Genomic DNA, 12,893 nt, shown 5'->3' on the forward strand with positions numbered 1-12,893 from the left:
TAAGTAGGAAAACCTGCAAAATTGGCAGTGTATCAAATACTTGTTCTCCCCACTGTATGTTAAAGTTTTATGTGTTTGTATGGGCCCACCCATCCCTTCGATTGTGGTTGTACCTTAAATGGTTGGACTGATCCTCTTGGGCTTCAGTTCCACATCATGTGTTGACTTCCTGTGGTCTGTGCATATCCTGAATCTATTCAGGTCCTCTGTAGCTCAGTTGGTAGAGCATGGGGCTTGCAACGCCAGGACTGTGAGTTGGATCCCTGGGACCACTCGTATGTAAAATGTTTCAAGTCGCATTAGATAAGTGTCTGCTAAATGGCATATCATTATTTCCATAAATGGACATATTCTAAAATGCCATTTGGCACTGCAGGACCACTGAACGTGAATTATTCAGGGTGCGTTCTGAAATTGTTTAACCTAAGTAACCATTTAAATACGCTGGAGTTTCATCCTAAAACATAGAAGTTTGCATATGATCTCCATCAAAAAGACAACGTTGTCCTGCATCTTCTACATTTCATGCTTTGTGTGCTGCAGCCATTGCAGACTCTAGCAAGGCCAGGAGACTGCAGGGGCTGTGAACATTCAGAATCTCCGTTCCACCACCCCTAATCTTTGTCACTCGCTATGCTGTCTAACAGACAGGCCCTAACCCATGTTTTAGGCCTACTTCTTCCCTAAGATTATGAAACCATCTCAAATTTAGAGTAATCTGTCAGTCTCCCTCTCATTCAACCCACTGAATGCATCTGTGGATCAGACACTGGGCTTACTCACTTGGTGATTGGAGGGAGCGACAGTATATGGGGCGAGGAGACTATTTATTGGCAGTTTATTCACTCCAAGACTGGAGAATATGTGTCATGATCTGCTATAAAAAGTATGTTTAATAATTCATCATAACTGATTAAGGAGAGTCGTATTGACACAACGACGTAAGGGAGGATATAACTACAGGAAAATGTGTTCAGCATTTATGCCATTTTGTGTGTATTAATGGGTAGAAATAGTGGCTGGATGGTAGCTTTCTCTATTTTTCTCTGACGTTTCCATTTAGGGTCACCCTCTTGGTTTATGTGTTAAGTGTATGTCTGTGATTATGTGGTGTACAGCATGTGTCGGTGTGAGGCCTATCAATCTATTAAATATAGAACTTACAATCTGTTGCCCTAGAGACATAGTTCATTATTTATCAGCATATTTAATTAATCATTTATTTATCTAAAGTATGGCCTATGCAACATGCCCCTGAAAAGACAAATCCACTTTCCTTCATTGAGAAATTGCTTGTAGGGTATTTTGAGATATGCATGGGTATAATTAGGATTAATAGAAGTTATTCATTATACTCCTACTGTACTAAGGGGGAAGGGAGACAATTTAGTACATACAGTATGTTTGGGTAAAATACATAATTGCTTGTACTGAAGGGAAACAGCATCTCTTGTTTGCCTCGTCAGTGTAGAGAAGCGTCAGGTGTGGTTGTGTGCAAGCACCAATCAGAGTGCCTGCTGGATTTTGGACCTACACTGGGTATAAAGAGCCTAGTGTTCTAATGGAAGCTCTCATTCACTGTCTGGCTGACCCAGCAAGAAAGCACATGCCTATCTCGAAGTTCCCATGAATCACATTTAGGACCTTTGAAGTCTATTGCCAAATTCACCATGTGTGTGGTTGCACATCCATTTACAATGTGTTCCTAACCTATCCCATCCTCCCTATTCCTTGTTCATCAATAACAGATCCGCTGCAGTCAGATGGAAACTCTATAGCAACAAATACGGCATTGCAGAAAAGGGGTCAAAAAAGAAAAGTCGAGCTTTGGAGAGCAATTACATTGAACATCGCTTTACACTGTGACCCAACGAGGATTTAGCGCTCGTGCCGTTTTCCCTGAAACTGTTTTGAGGTGCGAAAATCCAACCACATTCTCAATCAACTGATAGAAAGGATTAGGATTTAGCGAGGAGATAAATCAAGGGAAGGTTCATTTTGAATCTCTCCACACCATTCATGCCCTGCCAAATTCGTTAATAAACGCCCCATCTCATGAGGTGTCGATTAATATTCTCAGTTTAACACTGAAAAAGCTATAGTGTAGGCCGGACAGGAGGGAGGTAAACTAAACTTGAAATCCGAGCCAATTACACATAAAAAGAACAGGAGAGCAGTACATTCCAAACTTCAGAAGGGCATGGTACATTTGGAAAGGTTCTTGTCTAACCATTGCAACCAGGGTAATACTCCTGTAATATTTTATACCACATACTGTGCCTTCGGAAAGTATTCAGACCCCTTGACTTTTTCCACATTTTGTTACGTTACAGCCTTATTCAAAAATGTATTTACTTAGTACTTTGTTGAAAAACCAGTGATTACACCCTCGAGACTTCTTGGGTATGACGCTACAAGCTTGGCACACATGTATTTGGGGAGTTTCTCCCATTCTTCTCTGCAGATCCTCGCTGCACAGCTATTTTTAGGTCTCTACAGAGATTATTGATCGGGTTCAAGTCTGGGCTCTGGCTGAGCCACTCAAGAACATTCAGAGACTTGTCCCGAAGCAACTCCTGCGTTGTCTTGGCTGTGTGCTTAGGGTCGTTGTCCTGTTGGAAGGTGAACCTTTGCTCCAGTCTGAGGTTGTCAGAGCTCTGGAGCAGGTTTTCATCAAGGATCTTTCTGTACTTTGCTCCGTTAATCTTTCCCTCGATCCTGACCAGTCTCCCAGTCCCTGCCGCATAAAAACATCCCCGCAGTATGATGCTGCCACCACCATGCTTCACCATAGGGATGGTGCCAGGTTTCCTCCAGACGTGACGCTTGGCATTCAGGCCAAAGAGTTCAATCTTGGTTTCATCAGATCAGAGAATCTGGTTTCTCATGGTCTGAGAGTCTTTAGGTGCCTTTTGGCAAACACCAAGCAGGCTGCCATATGCCTTTTACTGAGGAGTGGCTTCCGGCTGAAAAGATGGTTGTCCTTCTGGAAGTTTCTCCCATCTCCACAGAGGAACTCTAGAGCTCTGTTAAAGTGACCATCAGGTTCTTGGTCACCTCCTTGACCAAGGCCCTTCTCCCCCGATGGCTCAGTTTTTGGAAGAGTCTTGGTGGTTCAAAACTTCTTCCATTTAAGAATGATGGAGGCCACTGTGTTCTTGGGTACCTTCAATTCTGCAGACATGTTTTGGTACCCTTCCTCAGATCTGTGCCTTGACACAATCCTGTCTCAGAGCTCTACAGACAATTCCTTTGACCTCAAGGCTTGGTTTTTGCTCAGACATGCTTTGTCAACAGTGGGAGGTGTGTGCTTTTCCAAATCATGTCCAATCAATTGAATTTACCACAGGTGGTCTCCAATTGTCACGATCGTCGTAAGAAGCGGACCAAAATGCAGCGTGATATGTGTTCATCATGAAGTTTTAATTAAAGAAAGCACTGAATACAAAACAATAAACGAATAACGACCGTGAAGCTATAATAAGAACTGTGCTGACACAAGCAACTAACATAGACATAGACAATCACCCACAAAATACTCACAGAATATGGCTGCCTAAATATGGTTCCCAATCAGAGACAACGATAGACAGCTGCCTCTAATTGAGAACCAATCTAGGCAACCATAGACATACAATTTACCTAGAAAGGAAACAGCCCCATAAACATACAAAACCCCTAGACAAGACAAAAAACACATACATCACCCATGTCACACCCTGACCTAACCAAAATAACAAGGAAAACAAAGAATACTAAGGTCAGGGTGTGACACCAATCAAGTTGTAGAAACATCTCAAGGATGATCAATGGAAACAGGATGCACCTGAGCTCAATTTGAGCAAAGGTTCTGAACGCAAACAAGGTATTTATAAAAATAAAATAAATCTAAAAAATAAATTTAAAAAAACTGTTTTTGCTTCGTCATTATGGGGTAATTTTATATATTGTTTGGGGAGGGGTGGGGGGTAGCCTACTCAGTATTATTTTGTAATGTTACCACTAAGGCCTAGATGCTTAAAATAACCTTGTTTTGACACATGACATAAACATTTGTAGCAGTAGCCTAGTAAGCCATTGACTCCACCCCATCCATTTAATAGATTCCTTTTTCATAATGGTAAAAATACTGTAGGCCTATCTCTAGCCCGTTCATAAACAGTCATGTTAAATGTACAGTGCCTTCAGAAAGTACACACCCCTTGACTTTTCACACATTTTGTTGTGTTACAGCCTGAATTTAAAATGGATTAAATTGAGATTATTTTGTCATTGGCCTGCATACAATACCTCATAATGTAAAAGTGGAATTATGTTTTTCGTATTGTTTACAAATTAATTTCAAATGAAAAGCTGAAATGTCTTGTGTCAATAAGTACCCTTTGTTATGGCAAGCCTAAATAAGTTCAGGAGTGAAAATGTGCTTGACAAGTTACATAATAGGTTTCATGGACTCACTCTGCGTTCAATAATAGTATTCTTTTTGAATGAGTATCTTATCTCTGTACCCTACACATACAATTATCTCTAAGGTCCCTCAGTCGGGCCTCCCGAGTGACGCAGTGGTCTAAAGCACTGCATCGCAGTGCTAGCTGTGTCACTAGAGATTCTGTGTGTGCCTTGTGCTGCGGACAATTAAAGGCCACATTAAAGTGTGCAGTTTTGACACACAACACAATGCCAAAGATGTCTCACGTTTTGAGGGAGCTTGCAATTGCTATGCTTCAGAAATGTCCACCAGAGCTGTTGCTAGGGTATTGAATGTTAATTTCTCTACCATAAGCCGCCTCCAACGTCGTTTTGGAGAATTTGGCAGTACGTGCAAACGGCCTCACATTCGCAGACCACGTTTAACCACACCAGCCCAGGACCTCCACATCCGGCCTCTTCACCTGTGGGATTGTCTGAGACCAGTCATCCAGACAGCTGATGAAACTGTGGGTTTGCACAACCGAAGAATTTCTGCACAAACTGTCAGAAACCATCTCAGGGAAGCTCATCTGCGTGCTTGTCATCCTCACCATAGTCTTGACCTGACTGCAGTTCGCGGTCGTAACCGAGTTCAGGGGCAAATGCTCTCCGTCAATGGTCACTGGCACACTGGATGGATGGATGAATCCCGGTTTCACCTGAACCGGGCAAATGGCAGACTGCATGTATGGCGTTGTGTGGGTGAGCGGTTTGCTGATATCAGCGTTGTGAACAGAGTGCCCCATGGTGGCAAGAATCTGTACACAATTCCTGGAAGCTGAAAATGGCACAGTTCGTCAATGGCCTGCATACCAGACATGCCATCCATTGAGCATGTGTGGGATGCTCTGGATCAATGTGTACGACAGCATGTTCCAATTCCCTCCAATATCCAGCAACTTCTAACAGCCATTGAAATTGACAATCATCTCTGCAGCACTCCACCAATCAGGCCTTTATGGTAGAGTGGCCAGACAGAAGCCACTCCTCAGTTAAAGGTACATGGCAGCCCGCTTGGTGTTTGCCAAAAGGCAATTAAAGGACTCTCAGACCATGAGAAATGAGATTCTCTGGTCTAATGAAACCAAGATTGAACTCTTTTGCCTGAATGCCTAGCGTCACGTCTGGAGGAAACCTGGCACCATCCCTGCGATAAAGTATGGTGGCAGCATCATGCTGTGGGGATGTTTTACAGTGGCAGGAACTGGGACACTAGTCAGGATCAAGGGATAGATTACCGGAGCAAAGTACAGAGAGGTCCTTGATGAAAACCTGCTCCAGAGCACTCAGGACCTCAGACTGGGGCGAATGACAATGACCCTAAGCACAATGAATAGGGACAGGCAGATTTACTCAGACTCACATCTGTAATTGCTGACAAAGGGGAATCTAACATGGATTGAATACTTATCTAATAAAAATATATTACATATTTTATATTTTGTGTAGATCATTGATAAACAATTACAATTAAATCCATTTTAATCCCACTTTGTAACACAATAAAATGTGAAAAAAGTCAGGTGTTGTGAATACTTTCTGAAGGCACTGTATACTGTCTGTCCATAAACCTGTCTGCCGCCCAAGACAAAGGCTCCGACACTGTTCTGAAGCTTTGTCTGAACGTCACTATGCCTTGCTTGCAATACGGTTTTGGAAAAATGTAGAACTTAACTTTGACATCCGTGAGAAAGAATAATAATACATCAAAAAATAGTTACTATACACCCTTACAGGGGTGGCAGGTAGCCTTGTGGTTTAGAGCGTGGTGCCAGTAACCGAGAGGTTGCTGGTTCAAATCCCTGAGCCGACTAGATGAGAAATCTGTCAATGTGCCCTTTGAGCAAGGCACTTAACCTTAATGGCTTCTGCAAATCTCTGTATATAGGAGCGTCTGCTAAATAAATAAAACATTTAAATATATAGGGTTAGGGCAGCCATATTTCCATGTTACAGCCCTTGTTTACGGAAGACAGAGGCGACCACCTGTTTTAATTAGCTATCGAAGTGTCTCCGAACACCTGTGTGTAACGGAAAAAGGACGTCAGAATAGTGTTGTAACTGAAAATTACTGTTGACTGCAGCTGTGTTAAAACCACTTTAAACAGTGTACAGTAATTGTATATTTTGCATTTGTGAAGGTATTTTTGATTTGAGAATAGAGGGCTTTATGTTTCCAAAAATGTTTTGCAAGTGAGGATTATTAACGTTTACGAATGTTAAAACAGAGCATTGGGATTGTAGTTATTAACATGGACCCTGCTGTGGTCTGTACCTTCAGTTGAGAACCCAAGAGTGGGAAGCTGTAAGCCCCCTCAGGCCATCCTTGGGTTCTCAAGAGCTAGCCTATCTCAGAGGCCTATGTACACAATTATATCAAGAGATCAATGTAGTATGAAATAAAATTCAAGACCAAAAATATGGCTCATATTACCTCATGTGTCTCATACCTTATTGATGTGTTGAGTCTTTTTCTATAAAGCCTTCCATTTACACACGCTCTTTGGATATTCAGGCCTGCATGCACAGTATCATTATAGTCATCAAAATGTAAATGAACTGTCATAATGTTATACATACTTCAATGCTAGTTGGTTTGTAGATGTAACAGGTTCCTGTGTTATCATGACAGAGCTGTTTTAAAGTTTTTGATTAGGCTATAGTGAGTCATTTCTTTCTTGTCTTTTTCCATGTGTGTGCATCTCAGTTCACCCTCCCTCAGTCTGAGGCTATGAGAGGGAGAGAGGAGTCCCAGGCCACACCATCATGCTACTTCTGAGAAGCAGGGATGACATTTTGGCTGCCAATACACAAGGTAGGACACACTGATGGACCTTTTTTAGACTATTATTGTCTTACAGCAACTACCCACTCATCCCTGTGTGTGTGTGTGTGTGTGTGTGTGTGTGTGTGTGTGTGTGTGTGTGTGTGTGTGTGTGTGTGTGTGTGTGTGTGTTAGTCACACACTGTAGGTTACACATTGGGGATACTGCATGCATGAGAGTTTGTCTCGTGTTGATATTCTTCTGCTCGTCTGTGAAAATGAGTCAACAACATCATCTCAAATTCTACAACATCTCCAAGTTTACACATTTTTGGTGTCCCATAAAACTGCGATCTCCAGCATAAACATATCAATGTGGAGGTGGTGCTAGTGGTGCAGGGTGAGACCTGCAGGCCTTGTGGTGGAAAGGGGCACAGGATTTTAGCGTGGTGCATTTTTTAAATCAATGTACTGCTTCAGTGTGTGAGCTTTACTTGGTTATTCAACCTGACCTAGCTGCTATTGACTACTGGCTTAATTTGCATGGCTCTACGGATATTGATCAAGCAATTAAAGGATTTGTTGAATGAGATTTTGACGCAAAAGGGTGTGCCCATCTGTGAGTGCTTGTTTGTGTGTAGATTGTGTGCAGATTTTGTATGTAGGCCTATGTGTGTCTGTGTTTTGTTATGTGTGATAAGATGAAGAAGACATTTGTTATTCCCTGAAGTCCGACTGAGATTGGGCTCGCTACGTATATGAATACAGAAACAGTAAATAATGGCCCATAAACAGCTATTACCAACCAGAGCCATTATCATATTTTTCATATTTTCCTCTTTGCAATGCATTCAGCTCATCTCTCTCTAAACACTCGTTCCCTCTCTCATATGCATCCTCCGACTCTCACTATCATTTTGACTTTGAACGTACGCTCTCCCCCTTTTCCACCCTCCTATCCTCTTTTTCTCCGTGCACTGTTAATCGGGCGTGACTTTCAAGAGACTGAGCCACTGTACGGAGTGTGAGACCGAGAAACTAAATTATTCTCTTATGGGCTCTAGATATGAGCACACTACAAATGCTATTACTACTATGACTGAAAAGCACCGCCCTTAACAACGGCCTTCTTTACTGTTCATGGAACACTCTATACTGTGTTACTAACGGTTGATGTCGCAGTATTAGACCAAGCATTGATATAGAACATAACCAAATCAGCAATATTATTGAATAATATTATACATTTAACTACTCCGTTTCAACTCCACCGACTTTTACATCGAGTCTGTTTAAGCCTTTTTAATAGCAATATTTTTCTACATGAGGCTATTAGGCCTAAATTCAATCATTTATTTTCTCTCTAATCTTTTATGAAGCTTAGAAGCTAAATAGGTCGTTTTAGAATAATGGTTTGAATAAGGATATTGGTCTATCAGAATTCCAGTTCATAGATCTGTTCTAGGTTGTATCTATAGCTCATGTATACCGATTACAAATGGGATTTCTTCTCTTTGTTGTATTACTGTAGCCTTTGTCATTGCCATGCACAGTTATGTTTCAGTGCTCTGCGGCTCGGCTCTTGTGTTAGTCATTTTTCTTTTGACTGATGGAGAGAACGGTCTCGAAGCAGATGGAGAGCAAGAGAATAGATTGCTATTTGAACTAGTAGAAAGGAAAGGAAACCTTTTTTAAAAATGGTGTTTTCTTTTACTGAGTCATCAAAGCAGTTTAAAAATAGACTCTCAAGCAGCACATACAAGCATGGATCCCAATACATGTCAGAGGTAGACATGCAGTGGTATATACAATACAGCTATAGCCTTTGATCTTGAAAATAGTCTGAAACATTCTAAAATAAGCACACTCTGCCCTACCCCTCACCATAAAACCTAATTAAAAGATTAAAGGATGAGTAAGACTTACTACACATGGAGTTATATATCTTGTCAATATCTTGACACCTGGTCCTGTGTTTTATACCGCTTTACCCTCTTTGCTGAATAGAGAGAGAGAGGGAGAGGACTTTTCTTTCAACTTAACCATACAAAGAGGCAGAATTTAGATCCTGAGAGTTACTTAGCAGAAAAGAGGAGGGAAGGATAGTGAAGAGACTAAGACTACTCTTCAAATTTCTGTAGATGTACAGTTGAAGTTGGAAGTTTACATACACTTACGTTGGCGTCATTAAAACGTATTTTTCAACCACTCCACAAATTTCTTGTTAACAAACTATTGTTTTGGCAAGTTGGTTAGGACATCTACTTTGTGCATGAGACAAGTCATTTTTCAAACAATTGTTTACAGACAGATTATTCCACTTATAATTCACTGTATCACAATTCCAGTGGATCAGAAGTTTACATACACTAAGTTGACTGTGCCTTTAAACAGGTTAGAAAATTCCATAAAATTATGTCATGGCTTTAGAAGCTTCTGATAGGCTAATTGACATCATTTGAGTCAATTGGAGGTGTACCTGTGGATGTATTTCAAGGCCTACCTTCACACTCATTGCCTCTTTGCTTGACATCATGGGAAAATCAAAAGAAATCAGCCAAGACCTTAAAAAAAGAATTGTAGACCTCCACAAGTCTGGTTCATCCTTGGGAGCAATTTCCAAATGCCTGAAGGTACCACGTTCATCTGTACAAACAATAGTACGCAAGTATAAACACCATGGGAACACGCAGCCGTTACACCGCTCAGGAAGGAGACGCGTTCTGTCTCCTAGAGATGAATGTATTTTGGTGCGCAAAGTGCGAATCAATCCCAGTACAACAGCAAAGGACCTTGTGAAGATGCTGGAGGAAACAGGTACAAAAGTATCTATATCCACAGTAAAAAGAGTCCTATATCGACATAACCTGAAAGGCCGCTCAGCAAGGAAGAAGCCACTGCTCCAAAACCACCATAAAAAAGCCAGACTACGGGTTGCATCTGCACATGGGGACAAATATTGTAGTTTTTGGAGAAATGTCCTCTGGTCTGATGAAACAAAAATAGAACTGTTTGGCCATAATGACCATCACTATGTTTGGAGAAAAAGGGGGAGGCTTGCAAGCCGAAGAACACCATCCTAACCTTGAAGCATGGGGGTGGCAGCATCATGTTGTGGGGGTGCTTTGCTGCAGGAGGGGCTGGTGCACTTCACAAAATAGATTGCTACATGAGGAAGGAAAATGATGTGGATATATTGAAGCAACATCTCAGGACATCAGTCAGGAAGTCAAAGCTTGGTCGCAAATGGGTCTTCCAAATGGACAAGGACCCCAAGCATACTTCCAAAGTTGTGGCAAAATGGCTTAAGGACAACAAAGTCAAGGTATTGGAGTGGCCATCACAAAGCCCTCAATCCTATAGAAAATGTGTGGGCAGAACTGAAAACCATGTGCGAGCAAGGAGGCCTACAGACCTGACTCAGTTACACCATCTCTGTCAGGAGGAATGGGCCAAAATTCACCCAACCTATTGTGGGAAGCTTGTGGAAGGCTATCTGAAACATTTGACCCAAGTTAAACAATTTAAGGCAATGCTACCAAATACTAATTGAGTGTATGTAAACTTCTGACCCACTGGAAATGTGATGAAAGACATAAAAGCTCAAATAAATAATTATCTTTACTATTATTCTGACATTTCACATTCTTAAAATAAAGTGGTGATCCTAACTGACCTAAGACAGGGATTTTTTACTAGGATTAAATGTCAGAAATCGTGAAAAACTGAGTTTAAATGTATTTGTCTAAGGTGTATGTAAACTTCCGACTTCAATTGTACATAGGCCTAGATATAGTAGAGTAGGGTATAGAATAACTATTGGTTGTGTGTTGCTTGTGTTTGATGGCTTGTGAGAGTATGGTGTGGTGTGTATTGGATCATCAACAATACTATTCCAATATTGTAGGCCTATTTGTGAGTATTTGGGGACATATAATAACAAATTATTTCTGTGTAGTCTTTCTGGGTTAGGATCTGTGGAATATATTCCACATCAATCTGGCTAATATCCAAATATTGAAGAATGTAGTGGGTATTGTAGAATTATATGGAAACTATTGGCTTTAATAGGTTTTATTGCAGAGGTAATCCTATCAATGAATATTAATTGGATCTACCAGAATCACCTTTTTAGATTGACCTGACACATGTCAGGCTGAGCATAGAACTGACTGAATTGTCAACAGGAATCAATACGCCTTCACTCATCCTCGTCTCCACAGAGGAACATCAGTCACCTGGAAAACTGCCTCGAGACTCAATCATTAGCTGAGCATTGAATTCCAACATTTGCTTTGGTGACACCTGTTACCTTCAGATACCTCTTTGGATACTGCCATGTCGAGACTTCAAAGATGTATGTTGATGCTCCAGTTGCTGTATGTATGTATGTATGTATGGAAAAGCCTACATGTACACCGATAGCTTTGAACAGTTGTACAGTTGAAGTCGGAAGTTTACATACACCTTAGCCAAATACATTTAAACTCAGTTTTTCACAATTCCTGACATTTAATCCTAAATGTAAAAATTCCTTGTTTTAGGTCAGTTAGGATCACCACTTTATTTTAAGAATGTGACATGTCAGAATAATAGTAAAGATAATTATTTATTTCATCTTTTATTTCTATCATCACATTCCCAGTGGGTCAGAAGATTACATACACTCAATTAGTATTTGGTAGCATTGCCTTTAAATTGTTTAACTTGGGTCAAACGTATCGGGTAGCCTTCCACAAGCTTCCCGCAATAAGTTGGGCAATAAGTTCCTCCTTACAGAGCTGGTGTAACTGAGTCAGGTCTGTAGGCCTCCTTGCTCGCACACGCTTTGTCAGTTCTGCCCACAAATATCTATAGGATTGAGGTCAGGGCTTTGTGATGGCCACTGCAATACCTTGACTTTGTTGTCCTTAAGCCATTTTGCCACAACTTTGGAAGTATGCTTGGGGTCCTTGTCCATTTGGAAGACCCATTTGCGACCAAGCTTTGACTTCCTGACTGATGTCCTGAGATGTTGCTTCAATATATCCACATAATTTTCCTTTCTCATGTTGCCATCTATTTTGTGAATTGCTCCAGACCCTCCTGCAGCAAAACACCCCCACAACATGATGCTGCTTCACAGTTGAGATGGTGTTCTTCGGCTTGCAAGCCTCCCTCGTTTTCCTCCAAACATAACGATGGTCATTATGACGAAACAGTTCTATTTTTGTTTCATCAGACCAGAGGACATTTCTCCAAAATTTACAATCTTTGTCCCCATGTGCAGTTGCAAACCTTAGTCTGTTTTTCTATGGCGGTTTTGGAGCAGTGGCTTCTTCCTTGCTGAGCAGCCTTTCAGGTCAAGTCGATATAGGACTCGTTTTACTGTGGATATAGATACTTTTGTACCGGTTTCCTCCAGCATCTTCACAAGGTCCTTTACTGTTGTTCTGGGATTGATTTGCACTATTCGCACCAAAGTACGTTCTTCTCTAGAAGACAGAACGTGTCTCCTTCCTGAGCGGTATGATGGCTGCGTGTTCCCATGGTGTTTATACTTGCGTACTATTGTTTGTACAGATGAACGTGGTACCTTTAGGCATTTGGAAATGGCTCCAAAGGATGAACCAGACTTGTACAATTCTTTTTCTGAGGTCTTGGCTGATTCATTTTTATT

At 41.2% G+C, this 12,893-nt stretch overlaps 1 protein-coding gene across 1 annotated transcript in view; it reads left to right on the forward strand.

Annotated features, from left to right (window-relative positions):
* LOC112259212 (glutamate receptor ionotropic, NMDA 2B-like) overlaps positions 1-12,893 on the forward strand; it is a 127,552-nt gene that overhangs the window by 4,399 nt on the left and 110,260 nt on the right. Inside the window, exon 2 of the mRNA XM_042307219.1 lies at positions 7,178-7,285. Within this exon, the coding sequence (XP_042163153.1) occupies positions 7,259-7,285 (27 nt within the window). The 5' untranslated portion in view covers positions 7,178-7,258. The remainder of the gene's footprint in view (positions 1-7,177; positions 7,286-12,893) is intronic.

This window comes from Oncorhynchus tshawytscha, linkage group LG27 (assembly GCF_018296145.1).
Source record: "Oncorhynchus tshawytscha isolate Ot180627B linkage group LG27, Otsh_v2.0, whole genome shotgun sequence".
NCBI lineage: Eukaryota > Metazoa > Chordata > Actinopteri > Salmoniformes > Salmonidae > Oncorhynchus > Oncorhynchus tshawytscha.